Source organism: Pteropus medius, unplaced genomic scaffold (assembly GCF_902729225.1).
Source record: "Pteropus medius unplaced genomic scaffold, Ma_sr-lr_union100, whole genome shotgun sequence".
In the NCBI taxonomy this organism is placed as follows: domain Eukaryota; kingdom Metazoa; phylum Chordata; class Mammalia; order Chiroptera; family Pteropodidae; genus Pteropus; species Pteropus medius.
The window spans coordinates 2,139,465-2,167,158 of NW_024349797.1; the positions used below are offsets into that span (position 1 = coordinate 2,139,465).

The 27,694-nt window shown below is 41.0% G+C and overlaps 1 protein-coding gene and 1 pseudogene across 1 annotated transcript in view; one reads left to right on the forward strand and one right to left on the reverse strand.

Moving 5' to 3' along the window:
* HEATR4 (HEAT repeat containing 4) overlaps window positions 1-27,694 on the reverse strand; it is a 39,525-nt gene that overhangs the window by 2,417 nt on the left and 9,414 nt on the right. The window contains exons 2-11 of the mRNA XM_039883738.1: window positions 16,097-17,045; window positions 14,711-14,901; window positions 13,542-13,682; window positions 10,358-10,558; window positions 8,932-9,075; window positions 5,397-5,557; window positions 4,710-4,814; window positions 2,122-2,240; window positions 1,230-1,410; window positions 373-442 (exon numbers count right to left, since the gene is read on the reverse strand). Of these exons, the coding sequence (XP_039739672.1) occupies window positions 373-442; window positions 1,230-1,410; window positions 2,122-2,240; window positions 4,710-4,814; window positions 5,397-5,557; window positions 8,932-9,075; window positions 10,358-10,558; window positions 13,542-13,682; window positions 14,711-14,901; window positions 16,097-16,974 (2,191 nt within the window). The 5' untranslated portion in view covers window positions 16,975-17,045. The remainder of the gene's footprint in view (window positions 1-372; window positions 443-1,229; window positions 1,411-2,121; window positions 2,241-4,709; window positions 4,815-5,396; window positions 5,558-8,931; window positions 9,076-10,357; window positions 10,559-13,541; window positions 13,683-14,710; window positions 14,902-16,096; window positions 17,046-27,694) is intronic.
* LOC120620032 (uncharacterized) lies at window positions 7,757-7,875 on the forward strand (annotated as a pseudogene).

The window sequence follows — 27,694 nt, forward strand, 5'->3', positions numbered from 1 at the left end:
GAAAATTTGAAGGCAGGGTTTTAGGTGTGTAGTCATCTTGAATATGGTCTGACTTTTACAAAGTCCTATAGCTGAAACCACCAGAGTAAGCAAATGTATCCAACAGTGGATACCTACTTGGAACTTAGCCTTAATTTGGTTGGCAGGGATTCTTGTCAGCCTTTTGCCTTAACGAATTTGACCTTGACCTAGACTCAGGATCCTTAACTAAAAATTAAAAAGAAAAAATAATCTTTCTTGGGCAAAGAACTTCTGAGCAGATGCAATCATCCCCTCCCCTACATTCCACCTCCTTCCTAGAGAGTCTGGGGATCATCTCTACTAGCATATGAGAAGGTATTTGAAGTTGAGGAACTGGGGCCACTCTCATACCTCGAATGGCAGAGGCCTTGATTTTCCAGTAAGGATCTCCCTGTATCAGATTCAGAAGGCATTTAAGGACCTGGGATGGATAAAAGGGCCATGTTGAGTATAGAGGACCAGAGCAAGAATGAACCAGAGACAGGCCACCCCTCTTGTCTCTAAAATGTACTCTTACAAAAATCACATATCAATTCTAGTGATAAATGAGCTGGAGCCTGAAGTACTAGCCTGCACACATAATGTATTAGCTGAATTATCTCATATCTGTAAATTGATTTTCTTAGCTCACAGATCTATGTATGGTAGCAGTCCCCAACCTTTCTGGCACCAGGAACTGGTGCTCCTATGAGAATCTTAATGCCTGATCTGAGGTAGAGCTAAGGCACTGAAGCTAGTGCCGGGGAGCAGCTGCAAATACAGATGAAGCTTCGCTCGCTCATCCACCTCTCACCTCCTGCTGTGCAGCCCAGTTCCTAACAGGCCATGGACCAGTACCAGTCCACAGCCCTGGGATTGAGGACCCCTGAAGTCTGGCTATACAGGCTTCTTTTGATACCTCCATCAGGTTTTCTCTTAATAACATGGGATCATAACTCCATTCATTAGAGTTGATCCTGAAGGCCACAGCTGTGAAAACAAGATTCAGTGATGTGCTCTACAGTGAAGTCTGGGATGTCTGGGATGTCTGGGAGCTTAATGTGGTCCTAACTGATTGGTGTGGCCTATGCCCCCTCACCTTCCTGGTTCTGATCTCTCATTCTGTGTTCCCGCAGAATAGTGAGTGTTCTATGCACTACAAGGGAAGCTCAGGCTAATGCCTTCTTCCAGCTAATCAGGTAAGATGGGAACATGTTTCATTGACTCACCATTGTATTACGGATCTGCAGGGCACCTGCTGCCAAACAGGCTGCCTGTCGAACTGTCATGAAGTCATCAGAGAAGCTGTTCAGGAAGCTTGGGAGAAGCTTGGCGGTCATGAGCTTGAGCCTACCAATCAGGGACAGGGCTTCCACACGCTCTTGGGAATTTCCTTGAACCAGCTTGACTCTGTAACAGTTACAGGGGCTTTAATTTTTCCTCTTTAAACTTTTGGTGATTCCACCCCCTCAGTCCTCCCTAATGTACTCAGGATAAAATCCAACCTCTGCAGGCTCTCCATTATTGCCCTTCCCTAGTTCACTTTATGCCTATTAGGTTAAGTTTCACTGGGTAGAGCTATCAATGGTCTTAGTTACTTGAATCCCTATTACCTAGCATGTGGTAGGCACTTAACTATGTTGATTGACTAAATAAAGGAAACTGAACATGCACCTCTTAACTACAGTCAAGTTCTCTTCTTCACTGCCTTCACACATGTACCATGCTTATTTCTGCATTTGGCTCCCAACTTGGAATGTCTTTTCTTTTCCTCTCTTCCTTTGTAGTCTTATCCATTACTGTGAAACTTGACCTTACCAGACATTTGTGTATTTTGCTGATATAATCAGTATCATGTCATACATTTGGGCCCTTTGAAACATCTAAAACTGCCTAACATCTAGTGGGCACTCAGTTAATGATTTTTTTCCTTACCCACATTATTAGTGTCTGTAGGGACTGCTAACTTTTTATTTTACTTAAAAAAAAATTAATAATTCTGCAGTGGAACCTAGTACAATGCTGAGAACACAGAACAGCTCAACAAATGTTGGCTGGCTGGATCGCAGGGCCCCTGAACACTTAAGAACAGAAAAGTTTCTTTGTGTTGACTAGGTTTACCTGATTGCATCATGCACCTCTTTGCCAAGACTCATTTGCCCCAGAGCTTGGGCAGCTGCTTGTCTTACTTCCTTATTCCAGTCACTCCACATGAGCTGGATCAATTTATGTTTTATATCCTATAAAATAGGTATAGTAATTAGCTACCATTTACTGAACATCAGTTTTATACTTGCCTTTGTGCTAAGAGTTTTTATGTATCCTTTCAAACAATCCAATGAGGCAGATATTACCATTTACAGATGACAAATTGAAGGCTTAGATTTACTTTTCTAAGGTTAATAAATTTAGTGCTGGAGCCAGCACTCAGAACTAGGTCTGTTTTCTGAGCTACATTGAGGCCAATGTAATCTGTACTCGAGAGAGTTAATATTTGAAGGTAATACATTAACAGGGTGACTAACTAATCCCAGTTTTCCTGGGACTTTTCTGGGTTTAGTACTAAAAGTCATATGTCCTGGACAAACCAGGACAGTTGGTCCCCTATATGTTAGTACTTCTCTGAGAGGGGAAGGGACACAGATTATTGCAGTTGTAGTTGATTGTGTGAATGTGTCCAAGCTATTCTCCCTGCCTGAAACATCTCCCCTTTTCACCCCTACGTGGTACCTGATGTTTTCCTACTCTTCTTTTAGGATTTAGCTCACAAAGCATCTCAGTGAACTCTCCTTTGTCCTCTGAAAGCATAAGAAAACCCTGTAATACCTTACAACTGCTTCTGTTATAGTTATTTATAACACCAAGCAAACATATCTTTGCATCCTCAGTGTTAGCATGGTGCCTCGCATGTAGGATGTGGTCAGAAACCGCTTGATCACTTAATGAGTGAATGAACTGATGGACATACTGCCTTTTCTGTTTGTGTTTTCTGTTTGTTTTTTTCCCCCAACTTTATTGAAGTATAATAGACAATTAGTTGCTCATATTTACATTGTACAATACAATGAGATTTTTTCAATTATAGTTGGCATACAATAATATATTTAAGTTGTATAGCATAGTGATTAAAGTTCTATATAACTCACGAAGTGGTCACCCCACTAAATCAAGTACCCCTCTTCCCTCTTACATATTTTTTACATTGTTGACTATTTTCCTGATGCTACACTTTATATCTCCGTAACTATTTGGTATCAATCCACTTGTACTTCTTAATCCCTTTGCCCTTTTTCACTGTCCTCCCAACCCCCCTCCCATCTAATAGCCCTCAAAATATTCTCTATCTATGAGTTTGTTTCCGTTTTTGTTATTTTGTTCTTTAGATTCCACATGTACATGAAATCGTGGTATTTGTCTTTATCTGACTTACTTCATTCAGCGTAATACCCTCTAGGTCCCTCAAAGCAATATCTTTTTCCATCCCCTTCCTTTTAGTCATAACTGCCTTTCTTAATTCCAGCAGTCTGACGTGAAGTTCTCATTTTTACTCTATCCCCTGCTTGCTCCGCATGTCTTTTTACTTTCAGTTGGCAGTCCTGAGTGACAAGTGCTAAGGATGTGAATGTGCAAATGAATAGGATATTAAAAGGATATTGGTAAAATGCAGATTCTGATTGAGTTGACCTGAGGTGAGATTGTGCACTTCTAACAAGCTCCCAGGTGATGCCTGTGCTCCTGGTCCAGGATTTAGCCACATGGTACTATAGCAGTTGAGGTGGAATTAACTCAGACTAAAACATCTTCAGGTGATTATACTAAATGGCCAGATTTTGTGCTTTTCACGTCAAAATGCAAGGGTGAAAGGGGAGGGTGTTCACTTCTTATGGGAAAGATAATGTTCTGGGCCATTTTGGAGGTACTTAGTGTTATAAGGGAAAGATATAATGATACACGGGAAGAAGGGAAAAATTCCATTTGGACAGCTGAAGATGATTCAAAAATAATGGCAAGAAGAAGATCAGGTGAAAGCCTAAATGATGGTCAGGAAGTCACCCTTCAGTTCTATCCAAGTCTTGCTCAGCTGTCCCACTCCTTCACAGAACTTTAACTGAAGTTAAAGTTCAGCCTATACTAATCTCCCTCCCTCTGAAAAGTTTTAAGAGAGTACCTTACATTTATTACCTGTTCTTGAATCATTTGTGTATGTTAGTGTTGTTACTCCAACTATAATGTCAGTTTTTGGAAAGTAGGGACTATGTTTTATATCTTCTGTATGTGTGTGAACACTCAGGGAGAGCCAGCATAGACACTAGTGTGGTTGGATTGTTGGGTAGTTTAAGACAGTGCTTTTAAACTATCTGATGAAGGACCAGTTTTTGAGCAGGAAAATGTCATTGATATATAGTACATTGATATTGATCAATGTCATTACTATAAAAGTTTTTTAAAGTCTTGGGGTTTTTTTTTTGCTAATTTCATTGTGGGAGGATTACAAACAGTTTGTGAACTGCCACCATGCTGATAAGCAGTGGCTTAAGTCACAGAAAGACATGTTGGCATTTGAAGATAATTCTGGGTTAGGAGTTAAAGATAGCAACGTGGGCACAGAGATCTGGTAAGAATGGGATACTAGATAGCAGCAAAAAGTGGGAGGGCTCCCTAGCCAAGTTTTGCTTAGATTTTCTGTCCTGGAAACAGAGAAGGCTTACCAAGCAGACATTTCCACTTATGCGTGAAAGAGCCCGGCAGGCCATAATCCGGTCCTTCCATTGACGGCTATTCAGCTCCACAGCAAGCATGGTGTGTATCAGTGTCTGAGAAAATAGAAGACTTGTGTGGATAGTTATTATCACTTTTAGAGATGCTAGAACCTCGAAGAACTTTCACCCTAACATGGCATCCAACATAATGTCATAAATACATGAGATGCCCATCCCTAGAAAAGGGGGGGTTTATAAAGTATATAGCACTCTTCCATCTAAGCCAACTAACTTCTTGACTTTAACTGTCTTTACCTGTGAAATGATTTGTATATGCCTCAGTCTTTGTGAGTTTCACATTTCTGCTGAAAGTAAATACAATTGTATTTACTACCCTTTTTGGTTTTCAAAGGTAGACATAGCAGAAGCAAATTCTACGTTATCACAACTCTTCTTGCATATGCAGAAACCATCTGCAACTTACTTTTCTCATCTTCCTCTCAGCTAGCTGTTGTCCCTCTTCCCCTCTATACACCTGTACACCCCAATTCAACCACATTTAGTCCAATTTTACCTATGCTTGAGATCATTCTTTCTAACCATCTGCATTTTTGATTCCTTACATTCACTGACGTAGAAGACCCAATTGTTCCCCCAAACTTGGTTCATTTCTCTGACCCTGTAATGGACACATACTGTCTTCCCACTGAGATGGCTCAGGAGCATATAAGACTGGTGTTCAGTGTCTGCATTCTTTTTGTTGAACAACTGATGGAGGATCCTCTTAATCACAGGGTAAGTGGCTGCACCGTCCAGAGCCAAGCACTGAGCTGCAGCCCAGCTGTCCGCGCTATTACCTGCCACAGTGGGGTGAAAAAAAGATTCCAGAATGGCCACCTATTCTCCCCCAAGAGACCTGCCTGACATCACCTCCCTGTGCCCCTCTAGTCTAGAAATCCAGCCCCTTACATAAACCATATTTAAATAGATCCTATCAAGGTTTTAAATATAGACTGAAAATATTAACTTGAAAAGCTGAATCCTAAAAGGTACTTCTGGCCTGGCTGAGAAACAGTTGTTCCTTCCCCTAGAGATTGGGAAGTCTAGAGTGAAGGCTTTCCTAAGACAGATGAATCAAGCTGTTGAGTGTCTATATGCAGAAGGCCAAACCAGTCAGCCAGTTGGCCTAGTCTTTCTCCACCCCCTGGTCCCCCCACTCTGAGCAGGCACATCTCTCAGAAGTTAAGCACCTAGACCTGTCAACATGACAGATCTTTTTGCTTGTGTCACTCCAACAATGCATATGGACAATGCCTATAAGTTAATGTGCGAAAATGGAAGCCCGATGTGTTCAAGTAGTGATTTTTTAATTTTCAGAAAGTATTCTTTAATATTGTTACATCTTTTCAATGAAAAGAAAATTCAGTTATGTGAAAGGCCATGGTTTTCTAGTTAAATGAAACCATCTATGAAACGTTTAGCTCAGGTACCACTAGATGGCAGTGTACCTGTTTTGTAAAAGTACCTTGGAACTAATTTTTGAATGTTCTAACAAACGCAAACCAAATACAGTAGACCTTAGAGCATGATAGTGGAAAGGAGAGGATTAGGAAAAGCTGATGGTCAAATGTCTTCTCTCTACCCCATATTCCCAGGTCAGAAGTAACAGAGCTACTCACCGTTCAGAAGGGCAGTCTGCATGATGTCCCGGGCAACGGGATTATGTGACTGTATGGCATATTGGCATACAGCTGCTGCCATCTGCACATTGACATTCTTGTCACAAAGAGCAGCCTCCAGAGCGGGCTGTAGAACCTCTGGCAAGTCCTGGATTGATGGGACTTTCACAGCCTCCTCTTTGTCTGTGATCAAAAGAGCTTGGAAAGAGGATGCTAGCCCCTTTGTTTTCATTTGAAACAGCTTCCCATTCCTATAGCCACAAGATGGCCGACCTCAGTCTCAGTTGCAGGTGCTTACTGCTACTTAATATAATTAAAGAGTTTGGCCAACCCCTACAATGGGCACAATTTTATGACTCACTTCTATGCTGAGTATGTCAGTTCTAAATCCTTTATCATCAGGCTTTTAAGGAGCTATATTCAACTCAAAGAAGAATGTTTCCAGCTGGGCTATAGCAACCTTCACCATTAGTTTTAGTGACAAAAATTAACCTATTTACCCTATATATTTTGTAATTTTAATAGCAATTATATTTAGGTAGTGCTTTGCCATTTATATAATATTTTCATATTCATCTCATTGAAGTAGGCAAGACAGGCATAACTGCAGAGCTAACCCAAAATATGTGTATTTCAGGAGTCTTAGTTTAACTAAACAGTCATACTCATAAGACTGTCATAGGCTACACATGGCACCAGTCTTTGGAAGGATATAGGATGGGAATATAGTTTGCCAACAGGTCAGCATTATGCACTCCTTTTGGCCAGAGTTCTTGAGGCAGTTTGTATAGCATTCTGTGGAGTCTTCTGAGGACAGCTCAGGAGCATGGAATCCATTCTAGGTAGAAGTCTTACTTCCACAGGAGTTAGTATCTCTTATATACAACTCCATAGATAGAATTCTAGCGTCCCCAAAGGGCATTCCTGTAGTGAGTCACAGCATTCATGGAAGACCAAAGAATGGTGTTCCTTTGAGGTATTTATTTACATTTTACTTATAATTCTTCCCAGTCTAAATGTAATTGATTAGTCAGGGTTCATTTTTATAATAAGCCATGTTGCCTACAAAGATAGTTCCTGTCCTTATCAGGTTTTCCGGGCAAGAGTTAGGCATTTAACTAAAGCTCAAATTCTCAAGTGGAATGGGGAAAAGTTTTGATAACCTTCTGTCCCCAACTATCCTCATTTTATAGATAAGAAATTTGAAGTTCAGAAAAGTTCACTGACTTCCCAAGAAGTGGCAGAGCCAGACCTGTGACTAATACTAGGATTTCTAATCTGTTCTTTTTGCTATTTCTTCAGGCCACTATGTCACCTGTTACGTATGAGCTAGATGGAAATATGTGTATTTCAAGGGAATAGGTAAAAGTCAACAGAGTCTACGGCCATACCACCCTGAACACGCCTGATCCCGTCTGATCTCGGGAGCTAAGCAGGGTCGGGCCTGGTTAGTACTTGGATGAGAAACCACCTAGGAATAACAGGTGCTGAAGACAATATAAAAAAAAGTCAATTGAGCATTTCTTTGAGAAGGTGTGGGGAGGAAACAAGACAGATCAAAATCTAGACACCCAGGACATGTGAAAGGGATCACATGAAAGGCATAGTTCTGGGAGAAGAGAAAGGTGTTTTTTGTATGTATGTGGGAGATTTGGGGATAAGATTATAATAATATCCATTGCTGCCTATTGAAGGTCTTCTCTATGTGCCAGGTACTGAAGATACATCATTCCATTTAATACCCAAGGAAACAAGCAGTTATAATTAAAAATGTACATGTGTGGACACATATATAGCAGAGACACCAAACCAAGTCTGGCTGGTACGTCAGGGGAGACTCTTCAGAGGAGGTGACACCATAATTGAAAATTGAAGGGCAAGTATAGAAATTAATCAGGTAAAGAGGAATAGTTTTCTAGCAGAGGGAGCAGCAAATTTGAAAAGTTGGAAAAATGCTCATATCTGGAACTCAATAGACAGGAAATAAGTGAAATGAAACTTTAAAAATCTGACAACTTTGTAGAGTTAAAATTCCTCCCTCCCCTTAAGGAGTTTCTTGCCTGGTAGGGAGGCAGAAAAGTAACAGACAGTTATGATAGCATGACAAATACTAGAACTTGAATAATAATATTAGGATGTTACTAGCAGCAGAGAAGAAAAAAGTGTCAGCCCAGGCTTTACATAAAAGGCGATCCCTCAGGGCACTTGAGAAATAAGAGTCAGCTGATTTTATGTCCTTTCAGTAGCAGTTATAGTTTCCATTATCTGGGTCTTATGTCTTGTTAAACCAGCTCCTCAGTAGATTACAATTCTGTATTAGTCGTTTTTTTGCTAACTGAAGGAAATCTGAAGAGGATTTTTCACTTTTATGAAAAAAGCCATTACCATACTAATGTAGGTCTTCTGTAAAAGCGAAGTGTAGTAACGGGAACTTGAGGGATAACTCTGCTTTACGCCACTTCAGCTTACAAAGGGTTTCATAGGAACACTGTTTTCAGATAGTGGGGGAAGTGTGTTCATAGTATTCTCAAGTAGTCCAGTCTGGCTCTCACCTGAGTCCCCCTGGCTGATGGCAATCCGGGGCCGTCCTAAAGCAGCTGTAGCACATGTGACGATGGCTTGGATTCGAATATCATCATGCATGTCCACCAAGCTCTGCAGCAGACCCTCTATTGTCGCATGGTGCCACTCAATGACTATGCCACAGGGAGGGAAAGAGAAGAGAAGCACCTGGTTAGGGTTAGATACTGTGCTGCAGGCAGGTGACGAGGTCTCTTTCCCACCAGGACTATTCAAGCAAAACGTTAGCTCAAAAGAATAAAGGGCCCCAGAGATGGGATCCTTGGGGAAGTTAATACTCTGATGATCTGTGTATCCTCTTGGTCAGTTCCCAAACAAAACTCCCCCCAATCCCATCCTATATTCTATCTCTCTTTGCTATAAGAACTCTTCACTGTTACCATTTGGAAAATAGTGCACAATAAAACTGGTTAAGGGCACCTTGTTATCAGACATACCTGGTTTGGAATAAGTTATTAGCTGCGTGACCTTGGATAAATTAGTTAACCTGTCTGAGCTTAAAATTTTTCATAAAATTTTATGAAGCTACTATACTGAATATTAAGTGAGTTAACTAGACAAAGTTTAGTGAAAAACCTAGCAAGATAATAAAGACTCAAGTATAATGATTGTGGTTATCATTAGGTTTCCTTGCTTTTGAGGGCTCTTCCATCTGGCTTTCAAGGTTTTCCTTGTTTTATTGCTAACTGCTCTCTTTGCAGGTATCAAGCTTTTATTTCAGTTTTCCCACCATCTGTAGTTGCTCCCTACTAGTAGTTTTTATTCAGTATCTTTTTCCACCATTTTTTGTTTATTGATCCAGTTTACAAGGTGGATTGCCCCTTTTTCCTGAACTAACCTCATTTCTCATGTTCTAAAAGGCAGCAGCCCTTGAGTCCTCAGATCTTGTAGCTTTCAGCAGTCCTTACTAGACCCTTACTCTGCTCCAGGCACTCTACCTTCTACCCCCATATCTCTCGAGGCAAAGAGATATATGATAATCTCAATTCCCCAAATGAATTTTGGAGCAGAGTTTATACCATAGACAACTACCGGTTTTTTGATCATTATATTTCCATTGCTTGGGCAGCATAGTTCATCCTTTTCTTCATGTGTCATTTGTTGAGCATAAAGTTCCAGAAGTCAGTAAGTTAGAGTCCCTGCCTGTGAAGAGTTCTCAATATAGTGAGTTTTCACAAATCACTGAAGTAAAACCCACCTATGCAAAAAGCACCCAGATACATGTCAACTAGCGTTGTGTGAAAGGCTTTTGTCTTGTCCAACCTTGATAAGGCAACCAGATTATTATGTTTCACAACAGAGATTGATTTTCAAAGATCGAGAAACTCTAGTACAAGGTGAGACCCTCCCCCCTCACAAATACATACTGATATCTCTGGACGCGCCCCCTTCTCTTACTTAGAGCCCAGGCAGTCTTCCATTCCTGCAGCATCCTCCGCAGGACCACAAGTTGCCAAGTTATAGCCTCCAGTGATTCTGCCTGTGTCTTCAGTTTCTTGGTCTTAGTAGGCAGGTCCTCTTCACCCACCTGCAGCAGCAGATCCTTGGCCGGAGTGGGCAAAGCAGTCCAGCGGAGAGCTCCTTTCACAGGCCTATAAGCTGTGCAGTTTGGCAGTATGAGATATTCTCATCCCACTGTTCTAGGCCTTGTGCTTCCAGCTAGCATCACATTCCTATTCTTGACTAAGAGCAAAGCAAAACAAAATTCCCAAGAGCGAACTTTCCTGTGATTGTATAGGGAACTGAGTACAACTCCCATAGGGAGTTAGGAAAAGTCCTGATGAGAGACATGATAAAGCCGTGATGATGGGGGAGAAAAGCTGAGATATTTACAAACCTTTTTATAAGTTTAATAAATCTTTAGGAATATAAATATGTTTATATGTAATAGGGTGTGCTCGTAAAATTCAATATTTGACATATTGTAATTTAAAGTAGAGTAAAATTGGTTATTAATTCCTAATTAAGTTTTCTTTTTAATGTGAGAGGAGGAATGGTGATATAAGCTGCTACGTTTTAAAAGTTTTGGCATTTCTGGGTTTTTCCTAATTATGACAAATAACAGTTGGAAATTTGAGAACAAGATAATATATGACTATAGTTGTTATATAAAAAGTTATAGTTTTTTCTAGGCTTACTGTTCTCCCTGGTATCAGATTAGTTGTATGGAAAAGGAGAAGGCAAAACAGATAAAAAATATTTCCAGATCATTAAATTTATTATTTGCTACACCACTTCTCAGTTTCATGTTCTTATCTGTCACTATCAGCCCTTTCTGTTTCTTCCAAGATTTCATTCTAACTCTAACACATTTAGATTTGCTCTGAATCAATTCCTTCCCTTAAACAAAGAAGGTAATACCGTTTCTTCTAATGTACAGAAAAAAAGTCCTGAGAGACTCCAGGGCAGTTTAGGCTCAGATCCCTATAGCCTCTAAATGGTCCTCACCCCGCTTCGTCACACTGGCGGGGAACTCAGTCACACCATTCAGGGCTTCATTCCTTTGCGGTGTAGGATGTGTGCAGTCACATGACACTCCCTGCTTCTCCCAGCCTGCTTGAAATCCCTCCCAAGGAGTGATAAGTAGTTGAATTAACCCCCTCCCTCCTAAATTCCCTGTTCAGAGAGTTAAAATGGATATGGTGAGAAAGTCTTGAATCTCTGATATTTAACCTCTGTGGGAATAAACATGTATAACGGCCAACATTTATTTTACTTCCAGTCCTTTGAGTTCTAGTCAGGTAGCAATACATCCAGTAGCCAGCTTCCACATCAAAAGTCATCTCGAAAGGAGCACACAAAGAAACAACCCTTTGATTTTTCTGTGAGACAAAAGGTGCAGCAGTACGCTTTGTTGGCGGGAACAAATGGTGCCTTTTAGACTTGTATCCTAAAACCTGTGCCTGGTGCAGGGGAACCGTAATGCTTGTTTGGGCACACTAGAGAATTTTCTATCATGATCTGGGGGAAATTAAAGGCTATGTAGTAATAAGTATAGTTTGTATCTTAAGAATTTTTATCATTTTAAAGAAATCATCATCAAAGTTTTTCAATTCCATCAAAATGGAGAGGGAAAAAATCTACCAACATCTAACCCCAGGAATTTTTCTATTATTTCCAGGTTCTTTCATACTTAACATTTCCTAAGAGGAGATGATGAATAAAATGGTTATACAAAGGTGTGTGTATATATAACTATTCTGACTTTACTTCCCTCAGATCAATTTCAAATACTATCTTAAAAGAAATGTTTGATGTGAAAAATCCTACAGCATCGACTCATTAAATGTTCTGTGTTCTGCGGGGGAAAAGGCAGGCATCCAGCACCACTGGGAAAAAGTGCCTATGGAACAAGTGAGATGGGTGTGAAGCTTCTGCGAATGCAGTAGGATTCTCAGAGGGTTTTTTTAAAAAAAATAATAGCTTTATTGATAGAATTCACATGCTAGAAAATTCATCTTTTTAAAGTATATACAATTCAGTTGTTCTAAGTATATTTGCAGAGTGTGTAACTATCACCACTATCTAATTTTAGAATATTTTCATCACCCCCAAAAGAAACCCCATACCTATTTCTCCCTCCCTCGCAACCACTGATCAACTTTCTGTCTCTGAATTGGCTTATTCTCAGAGGAAAGGACATGGCTTATGGGGAAGGTAGTGTACTAATAATAATGCCTTGAGTTTGTACAGCCCGTATTGTTTTATAAAACATTAAGAAAATCACCTAAGTGTCAATAAGTACCACAAAAGTTCCTTGCTCTAGGAACGATTACTATCTGTTTTAATGAAGCAACTGAACTCTCCAGAAGGTGACTTGCCAAGACCCAACCCAAGGCTTTGCTGGGGTGCTTCCTCTACTGCTTTATAATGGTGGTCCTCAACAAAGAAAGAGGGTGTGTGAGCACTGGGGAAGCTGTGCATGGCTGCCATCTTTAGCACCTCCTCTATTCTAGTGACTCTTGCCTAGCCAGGCAGCACTAGAGACAGGTTTGGGGCTGGTGGAGAAAAGAATGGGTCAGTACTGCTGCTAGTTCGTTTCTACACACCAGGGGGCCCATCTGAACAGTGATACTGCAAAGAAAAGAGTCATGGGAAATGGAGACATAGTCTCTGGAGGATGGCCATTTTCTGTTCCATAAGTTCATTTCCTGGCTACTTCTCTTCCCTCTATCTTGTCTGTCTTACAGAGTGAAGAAAGATGTACATGTGAAACAGAAACTTAAAACAGAGGATGACTCTGAAGCATGTATGGGCCTGAGAAAGGAGTGGGAAGGTAGAGCCAGCCCAAGGAAAAAGGGCAGAGTGCAGGATCAAGGGTTTGATATACTTTGCCTGGAAGCATTAAGATAGGATCTGCCTTACTGGTAATTACTGACTCTAAACCTCTTTATTACACCTAAGTTTTATCGGATTTCATCTGAATGGATGCTCCACAAAGGCTCTTCCTAGTTTCACTTAGTAGTTTATGAGATGATTTTTAGTCCCCCTCGATGCTGGTGCCCACCCAATGAAGAGAGGCCTATAGGAAATAGCCACACTTCCATCTTTACCCCAATTATCATATCGGCTTCCTGCTTACGCGCTTCCGGAACTGGCTGGGAAGTCCACTTTTCTGGGGTTTCAGGGAAGACCTTAGATAGCTGCTTGTTGTACTGGTTGCGGTTTTCCAGGAAAATTTGGTCTCTCTTTGCACCAATCTTGTGAATAACCTGGACGTTATCTGTAAACAGATAAATGAGTCCCCAGCACCCTCCTCCTCCTTCTTTCTGGATTTTCAATCACCAGGATCATTTTAGCCCCTACGATTCATGACTGCCATGTTTGGGGACATCTCTTGAAGGTGACCACAGCTTGGAAATATGAGTTAGTGGCCTCAGAGCCCTGGAAGCCAAAGCAGAACCTGTCTAGCTACCTGATAGGCATTGGTCCCTATGAAAAGCTAAATACTAATAAAGGGCTACCTAATTCATTTCATCAGTCATAAATACCTTCGTCTGAATAATTTTGTTAGGCATTTAAAAAGAGTTTCAGTTGACAGCAATTTAGGAACAACGTGAGGGTAGAAAAGAATAAACAGCTTGGAGCATGCAGACCTAGATTGTGTATCCTGGAAGCTTAGGCATCTCAAGGATAGTAAGATGGAAGGGGAAGGTAGTGGACATTACTGGGCATTTGGCAAGAAGCATTATAGATGCTTCCTTGTCTGCTCTTACTTGAAGTGCATTTTTGTTAATATTGTTTTACTAATAAGGTACATAGGCTCAGGGGGATTATATAATTTGCTGAAGGTTAGTAGGAAGAGGTTGAGCCAGGATTTAAACTCAGATGTCCTTTACTCCAAAGCCTGATTTTTTTTTTTCCAGTATAGCATTTCAGTGGAGGAATATCTCAAAGTGAGAGAGGGAGAAGGGTGTACAGAGAAGAGGTAGCTCGTTTCCAAAGCCAAGTCTTGCTTTACAGTTCCACCCTCTACTGCCTCCTTGGTAAGATAGAGGGATAGAGTAGCGTGGGGAAAGGGAGAACAGTTTCCTCCCCACCAGATTCTTCTGTGTGCACCACCCCCCCCCAAAAAAAAACCAAACAAACAAAAAAAACACATCCAGCTCCTGTGCAAGTAACCAGGGAATGTTAACTATAAGCACCTGGGTCATCCAGGAACTTTCATCCATACCGATGACTGTGTTATCCCCTCACTACCTTCCACCTCCTTATTCCATGCCCACCACAGCCCCCACCCAGCTCTATTACCGAAGTAAATCTCCTGTTCAAAGGTGTTGTCTGTGGAGTAAGCAAACTTTCCAGCTCGGTCATTCATCTGTCGGAAGTAGCTCTTCTTTGGGGGCTGGCAGATGCTCCTCTGTCCACTGATATCCTCTGCGGTCTTATTGTTGCCAGACATAGTTTCTAATCTCTGCACTTGCGATAAGTAGTTGGGCATTCTTGGCAGGAGTGAGAGAGGGAGACAAGGTGGGGAAATGTAGCAGATGGACCTCCCCTTTCCATCAGATCCACAGCTCATTCCCTTTCCTCTTTAAGCTCAGCTCATAATGGGCATTTAAAGAACACCTATGTTTAACTACTGACCTTGCCTCCAAGGTTCCAGCTGAATATGGAGCTGCCAAAAGGGCCTGTCTCCAGTCACCTCCCCCCTCACCTAGTGGAGCCACTGCTTTTGCAGCCACTGGACAGCACGACGGAGTGGACATCCTCCCAGCAGTACCCTTCTTTAACATCGGTGCCCTTAGAGTTTGCGTGGACTTGGGGAAGGGAACTCACCTCCTACATTACCTCACTTTATTACGTGTGTGGTTATTTTAATATCTGCCCACCTCCAGTGGACAGATTGTAAGCTCCTTAAAGGATAGGTCCATGTCCGTCTCGTTTACATTACATTGCTGGTACTTTACAAAATACCTGGAAAGTAGTGGGAATGCAATTTATCTTTGTCCAATGAATAAATAAATGGGTTTCCGCTTACTTTTATTTCCCTTTTTAGAATCAGATATTATAATAGCTCCAGTCTTCCCTCTAGCTATCAATGAGAAGGAAGCAATCTAAGAAATGCACAGTAATCCTCTTCTCTCAGGTTGTTTACTTCTCTCTCCTGCTGCCAGTCAGTTTTTGAGTCAGTGACATGCTGGCTGCTTATTCGAAGTGAGGCAGGACCAAATCTCAAGACCCATGAGGGCTCTGCCTTCCTCATTCTCACCATGGATACATTTCTGGAAGCACCTGGATAGAAACTGGATTAGCAGAAAGGGAAAGGCTGAGAACCAATCTCTTTAAAGGCAGTGGTTCTCAACAGGGAGCAGTTTTATCCCTCAAAGGGACATATGTCAATGTCTGGAGACATCTTTGGTTGTCACAACTGGGGACTGCTACTGGCATCAGAGGAATGCTGCTACACATCCTACAATGCACGGGCAGCCTCCCACAACAGAATTATCCAACCCAGAGTATCAGTAGTGCCAAGGCTGAGAAACCTTACTTTATGGAAGTCTTAGCAGATTAGTGGTGGAGAATACGAGAGGCTGATAGGAGAGTGCATTGTGAAATGAGTGTGAGCCTACCCAGGGAATCCTTGATGGGGAGCCAAGGATTCTCAAAGGCATGTCTGAGGCCCAGCCAGTCTACCTATAATAAACAGGAAGCAGCAGCTCTGGCTCCTTTTTTTCCTGGATGGGCACGATGATACTTCGATCCTCAAAATCCGCTGTCTCTTCTTCCTCCAGCTGTTTCAAGAGCTCCAGGTCGCTGGCAGAAGTGAGCTCATCCCGGATGTGGCTCCAGTCATATTGCTGACGCAAGAAGCTCTGCCACTTGTTGGGAGACACCCCAGGCCTTAGAGGACGCTTGTTCTGGATCCATCGGGCAGTGCGCTTGTTCAGCTTTTCCAGCACGAGAGCCTCCCAGGCTCTGGCCTCCTTCTCAGGAGGAGGAAGCCAGGCTTCCCTCTCTTCTAGGTTCATATCTGGAGAAAGTGACAGACTCAGTGTGTCTGAATCCCCTGAGGGATGAAGACTGTGAACACAAGATGTTTCCTGGACTGTGCGTGCTGAGTTTGATTTCTTTGGCTTCTTAAGATTGGCAGAGCATTCTGTCTTCGTGGCCTGGGAGGTAACCCTTGCTGAAGGACCCGAAGAATCCAAGAATTTAAAGCTGACAGGTTTCTCAGGTCGGGCCTTCCTGATGTGAGGAACTTGGATGATGTTGTCTGCATTGTACACATGGTCAAAGCTGTAATGGCTGTAAGGAATGCTGGGCAGCCCTCGCTGCCACACCACCTCCCGAGAGAAGGTAAGGTTTGAAGCAGCCTTTTTCAGATATTGGTTCTTGAGGTGCGCACAGTACTGTGGGCTGAAGTCAAAGACTGGAGGCACGCTGGAGACGGAGGTGCACTCCTCCTTGCTTCTTGGTTTTAAGTAGAAAATCATGCCCCATGCCAGCCGTGGGGGTAGTGACCGATGGAGACAGTAGGGGAGAAAGTTCTTTTCCCTTTGGGTCCTGGTCATTGTTTCCCCGGCAAATGCTTCCTTCCACACTGCCTGGTCCAGAGGCAGGTCCAGGAAGCATGACCAGTCACCTGTTAAAGGAAGGGGAGGAACTAGTCAGCGTTCTAGGTCGGTAGAAATTGGTAGCCCATAGCAGTACAGAAAGAAAAGAACTTGGAAGACAGATGAGCTGGGGATGGCAAGTCATGTGAATTAGAAGGACAAAAGAAAGAAATGGTGCAGCACTCTAAGTATTTTTTGTATCAGATCTTTGCTTTCAATTCTCACAGTTGTCTCCAAAGCTCAGCCCTTTATCCCCTTTCCAGGAGTATCTCGTGCTCTCAGTTTTTCTTCAAATTTGCTTCCTCTCTGTTCAAAGTCTTATATCGCTCGGCCTGGCATTTGGGGTTCCCCACAAGTGTGACCTGTTAATGGTTAAGGACCTCCAGTTAATGACCTTGTCCTGACATGTAACCTCTTGAGTGTCCTAGCTCTTCTCCGAGTATTCCTCCCTTCACAGAGTGGAGCTTCCATCTGTGTCCTCTAAATGAAATAGCCTTTCTTCCATACTTGACACAAATTCTACCCATTCTTCCAGGGCCAGCTCAATTTCTGCCTGCTCCATAACTCTTCCTTGACCTATCTATGTCAGACACAAATTTATAAATTACTTATAGTCCATACCAGTTATTTTAATTTTTAATCTTGTGAGACTCCATATTATCCACAAATGTTACTTAGACCAACATTTTGAGGCAGGGTCCTCTCTCTCAGCAAACACCCCTTAAGAGCCAAAAGCAGAGTGGCAGGTCTCAGGTGCTTTTGTGCACTGACCACATAAGAAATTGAATAAATGGCATCCTATAGTTATTCAAACCTGGCATAACTGCAGACGAGGCCTGTAATCTGGTAAGTAGCAATCGCCAGCATTATTGCTGCCCTTCTAGGAACTTAGGTGGACAGGCAGGTGTGGGGTTGGAAGGGTTAAGCCACATGCCTCCAGTTAAAACGTGGTATAAGAATCCAGACTTAAAATGGGTGGTATCTCAGAGGTTCCACATTTAGTTTCACTCTCTATTCACCTTCTCAGTCCCCTACCCTCACCCCCTGGGTGTGGTACCATTATTCCGCAGAAATAGTTGAAGTGGGCTGAATAATGTGTGCTATAAAGAATAATATCTTGCTTTTTTCCTTGTCATTAAAGCAGTAGAAACTGCCACAGAAAAAAAGGCTAAAAAAGAATAAACCATAGCACAGTAAAAAGTAATACAGTCTCACCTGCACCCACAGATTCTGAAGTTCTAAGGTAGGGCCCAAGAGGGGACAGCTGCTAGGACAGCGTTAAATATAGTTAAAGGACACTGCATCAAGAGCACCTAAGGAGCTTGTTAAAATGCACACCCCAGAATATTGATTCAGTAGGCTGCAAATGAGGCCTAGAAATCTGCATTTTAACAAGCTCTCAGAGGTTATTATACACATTAAAGAAACCTCAGCCCCAAGAGGTATTTGTGGGATGTATGAAGGAAGCTTAGTTAGGGGGGAGAGTGGGATCAGAGAATACAGCCTCTTAACCTGATTCGTTTCAAATCCCTTCTCTCCGCTGTTTCTCTCGTCAGAAAGTTCCTTCATTTTTTCTCCTCTACTTTCTAATTCTCATTCCTCACCATGCACTCACGGATATAGTGCTGTCTCCTGAAATTACTCTGGAAACTCTGCTGTAAGGATGATTTGTTCCTGCTCTTTTATCTTACATATTTCAATACTGAGGCCCAGAGAGAAGAGATGCGACTGTGATCACAGGACTAGTTAGCTTCTGAACAATACTGACCTTTCTGACACCTAATCCAAGATCTTGTCAACTACTCCAGACTGCCTTCCATCATTCAGCTGCTGCTGAGCTCCTTTCAGACACTTTTAAAACAGCAGTGTTTGAAATACCTCCAAAATGGCCTCCCACAACACAATCTTCAAAGGGAGAAGCAAGGTTCTGCATCTTAAACCTTCCTTAGTTTCTTAGGTTCCAAAGTTGTTTATTTTGGTTACTAGGCAACCACCTCTTTATAATTCCATGAATCTATTCACAGAACCTGGAGGTTCAATCAAGGTATCTTCAACAATTTATTAAATTTCTTCCTTTGTAAACTGAGCTTTGGGAAATTGCACTGTATTTATGGATTGATGGCAAAATGGATTTCTTGGTCATCCTTTGAAAAATAAACCTCTAAGTCTATGCAACTTCATATTTTCCCCACCACCGTGGTTCATAAGTCCTACTAAGAAAGAGGCAAAGCAGGGAACACATGAATACAGGAAGCTCTGGCATGCTTCAGTTGACCAGGCTGATGAGAACAAATGACAAAGTAGAATGAATCTGTCTTTGCGGCCTGTTCCATTCTCCTTTCATCTCTGCCCCTACTTAATCTTCCTTCACACAGTTAGTTCAGTTCCATCTCCACTGCTCCCCAGCTCCTGACTAGATTATCAGTAAATTCCACTCTTTACAAGAGGACTCTTCATGTCCTGTATCTCTAATAGTAAAATTTCAGGCTTACAGATTACTAGTCTTTAGAATTCCCCTTGTGAAAAGAATTTACTTATCCTGAGAGCGGATTTTTGGGCATAGGGTTCTGTCTTTCTAGTTGACCTGGGGCCATGCTATTCAGGTGTTCACCATCTCTTACTGACCAATCTGAGCACAGACTTTAGTGCCTTAGCTCCAGCTGTGCTTAGAACCTGGGACCCTCCAAAAAGAGTGAAAGGGCTTGTTCTCTGAGATGAGACTAAAAGATTTTCTTAAAATTAAATATTAAAACCCTGGCTAAGTTTCCCCAAAGAATTAACAGAGTTACCATTGTTGTCTAACAATTCCACTTCTGGATATATACCCAAAAGAATTGACAGCAGGGGCTCAGACATTTGTATACCCGTGTTCATAGCAGCACAGTCACAATAGTCAAGAGGTATCTAATGTAGGGAGGAGACCAGAGAACTAAACTTTAAATCAAGCTATGTTCAGAGACTGCAATCTGCCGATCAGCCAAACAGCCAGACCAAGAGGAAACCTGCAGAACAAAGGAAGATTTCTGCTGGGATTATTAACAAGCCATTTACCCATAATGTGAAGGGAAAACAGAGTCTTTAAGTCATGCCCTACACAAAATAAAATCATTCATTCCCTATGGCTAAAACATGGGGAACCGATGGATCAAAGGCTGGCAATTGCCAGCAAGCCTTTTATGCTACATATTCTTACCTTTTCACAGTACATATTATTACCTGTGGTTCCTCTTAGTGTCTTTTTCTCTGTCCTTCTGTTTCTGTCTCTCTCTCTCTGTGTCTCTCTTAAGTTTCTCTCAAGCGCTCTCACTCTGTCTCTGAAAGGAGACCATGCTGTCTCGAGCATTACCCCTTCTCTAATAAACTTTCCTTTTAACTAACTCTAGTGTGCACTGGAATTCTTTTCTGTGCTCAGTCAAGAATCCTTATCTCTCAGTTCAGTGCCACTTGGAATTTGCCTAGTCCTGCATCAGTATCCATCGATGGATGAGTGGATAAACAAAATGTGGTATACATGCCCAACAGGATATTATATAGCCTTAAAAAGGAATGAAATTCTTATATATGTTGCATATATGGATGAACCTGGAAGACATGCTAAGTGACATAAGCAAATACTGTATGATTCCACTCATAAGAGGTACCTAGAATAAATTCACAGAGACACAGTGGAATCGCAATTTACAGGGGATGGAGGGTAAGGGAGGAATGGAGAGTTTTTGTTTAATGGGTACAGAGTTTCAGTTTAGGTAAGGAAAAGTTATGCAGATGGATGGTGGTGATGATTGTATAACTGTAAATGTACTTAACCATACACTTAAAAATGGTTAAAATGGTACATTTTATCTTTGTATATTACCACAATTTTTTAAAAATCCTGTTTATAATAGCTATGTTCTTTCTGTTAGAAATTCTGAACAAAGAAGAAAATTTAAACTACTGATAATACCCTAAAGAGTAAGAAACAAGAGTTTGGGGTAGTTTTTGACTATTTTAAAAAATGTATTAATATATACTTTTAAAAGTTGTACATATGGTTTTCTGCCTTTTTTCAATGTCGTGAAAATTTCTTTATATTCTATATCAATTTTTTTTATTTAAATTTTTTATTTTTTGATTACAGTTGACATTCAATATTATTTTATATTAGCTTCAGGTGTACAGCATAGTGGCTAGAAATTTATATAATTTACAAAGTGATCACCTCGATAGGTCCAGTACCCACCTGGCACCATACATAGTTATTACAATATGACTGACTATTTTTCCTATGCTGTACTTTACAGCCCCATGACTATTCTGTAATTACCAATTTGTAGTTCTTAATCCCTTCACCTTTTTCATCTAGCCCTCCAAACCCACCCCCATCTGGCAGTCATCAGTTTTGTTCTCTGTGTTTATGAGTCTGTGTCTGTTTTGTTCATTTATTTTGTTCTTTAGATTCCACATATAAGTGAAACGTATTTGTCTTTCTCTGTCTGACTTATTTCACTTAGCATAATACCCTCTAGATCCATCCATGGTGTCACAAACGGTTAAAACTTCATTCTTTTTTTGGCCAAGTAATATTCCGTTGTATATATGTACCACATCTTTATCCAGTCATTTGATAGACACTTAGGTTGCTTCCGTATCTTGGCTATTTTACATAATGCTGGTTCCATGTGCACTTGAAAAGAATGTATATTCTGCTGCTTTGAGATGAAATGCTTTAAAAATGTTAATTAAATCCATCTAGTCTAATGTATCATTTAAGGCTGCTGTTTTCTTATTATTTTTCTGTTTGGAAGATCAATGCATTGATGACGATGGGGCGTTAAAGTCCCCTGTTATGACTGTATTACTGTTAATATCTCCCTTTATGTCTACCAATATATGCTTTATATATTTAGGTATGCCTACATTGGGTGCATAAATGTTTATAAGTGTTATATTCTGTTGTTGGATTCATCCCTTTATGATTATGAAATATCCTCTGTCTCTTATTATAGTCTCTGTTTTAAAGTCTGTTTTGTCTCTTGTAAGTATTGCTACCTTGTCTTTTTGTTTGTTCGTTTCCATATGCATGAAATATTTTTTTCCATCTGTTTACTATCAGTCTCTGTGTGTCTTTTAATCCAAAGTAGGTCTCTTATATAGTGTATGTATGGGTCTTGTTTTCTTATCTATTCAGCTACCTTGTGTCTTTTGATTATAAATTTGATTAAATTTACCTTTAAAGTGATTATCAATAGGTACGTAGTTATTGCCATTTTATTATTCATACTTATGTTCTTTTTTTTCCCTCTTCTTAAAAAAGTCCTTTTAACATTTCTTGTAATACTGGTTTGGTGGTGATGAACTCCTTTAGCTTTTTATTGTCTGGGAAGCTCTTCTTCTCCCTGTTGATTATAAATGATAGCCTTGCTAGGTAGTCTTGGTTGTAGGTCCTTGCTTTTCATCACTTTGAATAGTTCATTCCAATCCCTTCTGGCCTGCAAAGTTTCTGTTGAAAAATCACCTGACAGATTTATGGGAGCTCCCATGTAGGTAACTACCTTTCTCTTGCTACTTTTAAGATTCTCTGTCTTTAACCTTTGCCATTTTAATTACAATGTATCTATGTGGATCTCTTTGGGTTTATCTTGTTTGGAACTCTGTGCTTCCTGGGCTTGTATGTCTATTTCCTTCCCCAGATTGGAGAAGTTTTCAGTCATTATTTCTTCAGATAGGTTCTCAGTCCCTTGCTCTCTCTCTTTTCCTTATGGTACCCCTATGATGTGAATGTTGTTATACTTGATGTCTCAGAGGCCCCTTAATCTATCCTCATTTTTTAAAAATCTTTTTTCTTTTTGTTCTGATTGTGTATTTTCTGCTACCTTATCTTCCACATCATTGATTTGATCCTCTGCTTCATCTTGAAGAGGAAATTTGGGGAATTTCATTAAAAACTAATCAGCTTTCTGCTTGCTTTCTGCAGATAGGCTTATTGCGTGCAAGCGGTACTCAGATTCAGTGAGGCAGGGTCTTGGGAGTCACCAGGGTGGAGCAAGTAGTGTTTACCAGGTTAATGCAGCTTCACATTTGGCTATGTGTGGGAAGGTCTGAACACAGGAAAGATGGTACCCACCTTCTGGTTGTGTGGAAAGAGGGCTCAACACAGGCACAATGGCTGTCCCCTCTAGCCCCTACTCTGAAGCCATACAGCTCAGTCTCTCCCTGTATGTCTCTGGCACTTTCTGAGCCACTGTCCCTCTACTGGAGCTCAGGGTGAGTGCCTGAGAGTGAGTAAGACTGCGCAGGCCCTTTAAGAGGATGTCGGGGTTTCCAGCAGCCTTCTGCTTCACTGGACAGAATTCCAACTGATTTTCACAGCCAGATATTGTGGGGGCTCCTCTTCTCAGCACTGGTGCTGATTTTCACAGCCTGGGACCCCTCACTCCTCAGAGAGGACTTCTGCAGTTGAGATATCCCTCCTGATTCTCAGTCACCGCATGTGGGCATGGAGCCAGCCCATTTTGCATCTCCACTCTCCTACCAGTCTCGACATGATTTCTTTATAACCTTAGTTAGTTATAGGACTTCTGTTCAGCTAGTCTTCAGATGGTTCTCCAAGTTGAGTGTTCTATAATTTAGTTGTAATTTTGATGTGGTCATGGGAGGAGGCGGGCACAGAGTTCACCTATTCCACCGTCTTGACCAGAACTCCCTCTTCTATATCACTTAATGGCTATCGCTCTTCTGTTACAGGACTGCATCACAATTAAATTGATTAAACCAATTTATATTGCTAGTTTGTTTCTAACTTTTTCTCTATTAAAACAATATAAGTATCACTGTAGCCAAATATTTACACACATTCATGAATATTTACTTAGGAGAAATTCCTGAAGTGCAATTGTGAGTCAGAAAATATATCATTTAAATAATTTTAACCAGGTTGCCCTGAAAAGGCCATGCCAGTTTAGGCATCCATCAACAGTACATGAGTGTCTGTTTTCCAAATCTTCAACACAGGACATCATCATGTGAGAGACAAAGCATAATGATTCAGAGCACAGGCTCTGGAAATAGATTGCAAAGGTATAAATCCCAGCGTTTATACTTATTCTAGCTGTGTGATCATTAGCAAATCAGTAGACCACTTTAGGCCTTATTTTTTTTTACTAAGGTTCTTGTAAAAATTGAGAGTTAGCTATTATTATTTACCTTCTTTAGTTTCTGAGACTCTTGTGCACAAAATATGCTGTAAAGTGTACAAAAGTAATTAGAGCTACAGGGAGTGGCATGATTAATGACCAGCCAGCAGGATGAGAATATTTGGAACTAAGTAAAAAGGCTTGGCTGGGAAAGCTCTTGAGGGTGACACTATCGGGAGCAGAGGCAAACACAGGTTTTATGGTATGAAAACTGATAAACAGAAACCTCATTTAAAATGGAGGTCAACTTCTCATGGTTCACTAATGGTTCTTATTTAAAAGATGAAGATGACAAATATTGTGCTGTATATGCAATATCAACACCCTTTGATATAATTGAAGCATCACCTTTGCCTAGAGATCCTATGGCCCAACCAGCCAAATTATATGTGCTCATGGGCATGCACCCTAGCCAAGGGCAAATTGCCAACATTTATACTGATTGTAGATATGCTTTCGGAGAATCTCATGATTCTGAAATGTTGTGATTCTAGAATGTTGTGCAATGATTTTGCAGTATGACTTGTTTACTTCCAGCGGAAATAAAATTTTAAATGGCCAGTATGTTCGAGAATTATTGGATGCTATACTTTTACCTGCTACTTTAGCTATTAGGATCCCACGGCATTATAAACTTGACTCTCTGAAACTAAGGAAGATCACCTTGTTGACACTTCTGCAAGGAATGTTGCTCTTAAAGGAACTAACAGCAGTCAAACCTCTGTCATGGTCCCAAGGGATGTTTCCCCAATGATAATTTAGAAAAACTGGCCAGAGAATCCTAACAATTGACCTCAGAAAAGGTAAAACAAGATTGGAAATCCAGCAATTGTTGGTTTGATAAAAAGAAAGCTCTGGTTTGGGCCAAATAACAACCATTCCTACCAGAGACTCTGTAATTCCCAATCCTAACTACTATACATGCAATTCAGCCATTGTTCCACTGACAAAATGATAATATTCATGAATCAATATTGGTGAAGAACTATTAAGGCTGCAAAAAGTGCCTACCTCACTTGTCTTGCTTGTCCAAAGTACAACCCAGGGAAGCCTGTTAACACTGCTCCCAGACATTTTAAATTGCCGAATGGGAATGGCTCTATAGTGTAGTGGTTAGCACATCTGCTTTACACACAGAAGGTCCTGAGTTCGCACCCCAGGTGGAGCCACGGACCATACCCTGGGTGTGCTAGGCTCCGAGTGCACGCTGTGAGCGTGTGAGAGGAGATGCCCCACCTTCAGAGATCCAGTTCTTAAGGGGAAAGAGCAACATCCCTAGGTCAGGGGTGGAAGTTGGAGGGCAATTAAGGCGGAGGCGGAGTAATAAATTGCTGAGTGGACCATTCAAGTTTTGACAAATGGATTTCATATAGCTTCCCTGTCTCATAGATATAAATATATTTTAGTCATGGTCTGTGTGTTTTCTCACTGGACTGAAGCTTACCCTTGCAGATGGGCTACTGCCTCTTCTGTCGCCAAAGTCCTTTTGGAAAAGATTATCCCTACCTGAGGAACCCCCTCTTAAACTCCATCATGATCAGGGAACCCATTTTATTGGTCAGGTTCCTTGACAAATCTGTGCTATTTGGACAGTTTTACAACACTTTCACTGAGCTTACCACTCTCAATGCTCAGGTATATAAGACTCAATTGGCAAAATTTGTAGAGACTCTCTAAATATCCTGGCAAAAAGCTTTGCCTTTGGTCCTTCTAAATCTCAGATTCACTCACTTTGGAACTCATAAACTCTCACCCTTCAAGATAGTCACGGGACACCCAATGCACCTAGCCCATGGCCTCTTTTGATCCACAGCTGATATAAGGAGATGTACTGCAATGTTGTAAAGACCTAATTGCTTCCATCAAAATTAACCAGGTTCTGCTAAAGCAGTGTTTTCACAGTGCACTCCAAGGAGGTGGAGACCTTAAGCAACACATTTTGCAACCTGGAGATTTCATCTATTGGAAAAGACACCTCCAGAAAGACTCTTCAACCTTTCTGGAAAGCCTCCAATCATCACTAACCAACACCTTGTTTCGCATGACACATCTGAAGAAAGCACCTAATCCTGACTGGTGACCTAAAGGTAAAGATTTCCCAAAATCGAAGTAGACATCTAATGAGACAGCTTTCCCAAGACATTCTGATGAGACCAATTAGAAGCTTTAAAATTCACAGAAGCCTCTCTTTCATCTAGACATTTAACTGACTCTGGATTCTTACTCAATTCATAGTCTCTGATTTTGCAACTTACGGGCTATATTATTAATAAGATATTTTGTTTCAAATGTTATCTTTTGAGATAACAATACTGTTTACTTTATATTTTATTCCTGCATTGTCTTCCCAAAGCACTTGTTTCATTCTTTATATTCTGAGTTTGCCTTTGCCATATTCACAGACTTTTGATGGGGAATACCTGAGAGATCTCCTCCTACCCCAACTTGTTACTCAAATGTGACCACAGTAGGTTTCCAATCTGTGCACTTTCCCTCTGATGTCAGACATGACACCCAGGAAAAGTCTTGCTGGCATCAAGGGACAGAAGGCCACTGAATTCAGAAAAACCTGACTCTTGATTAGTGATGCTTTCAGAGAAAGATCTTGATCAAAAGGGGAAAATGTAAACATTAATAAACAGAAACCTCATTTAAAATGGAGGCAAGAGGCTAGAAGAGAGCACTCTATCTCTTGTCACTCCACACACACTACTGACCCCGACAGGGAGAGAACATACCTTGCATCTCCCACAGGGAGAAGAAGAAATGATTCCTCCTTACACGGTAACAGCTCAACCAATGGGAGACTGCTGTAACTCAGCCAGTGAAAAGTCACACTATACTTCCAACTTTCAGTTTCCTCCTATGGACTCTTCCTTTACAACAACCCTTTCCAGGTCCATAAAAGAACATTCTTCTCCTTTGTCTCTTGGAACTTGTACTGATGTCCTGAATTATGTTTATTTTGTGTTGTTGTTCCTGAATAAACCCATTTTGCTGGAGAAATATCTGGCTATTTTGTCAAATGTGAAATAAAATGAAATCATTTATGTTAAGGAGGCCATTAAGGAAATGAGACTTATGTATGTCCCCACCAGACAGAACATAAACTTTCTTTCTTTCTTTCTTTCTTTTTTTGCGGGGTAAGCTTATTTTCTGGAGGTTTTTCTCTTTCCTTCGGAGATGCCTTGTCACCTTGGTTGCTCATGGTGTTTAATGGACTATTTCTCCACCTGGGCATTAATGGAAATGTATTCTGCTTTTTTCCCAGGAAGATTTATTTATTTTTTAAATTAATTTATTTTAGTTTCAAGTATACAGTACATTGGTTAGACATCTATATAGTTTGTAAAATGATCCCCCCAATTGCTTCCTCCCTCCCCGACCCTCCATTTAGCCAACATGTTCATTCTAATTGCATTCCCTTTGTGCTCCCCATTCTCATGTCCATCCATCAGCTGCTAATATGTACTTCAATCCTACTTCTCCCAGCCCCTCAAACC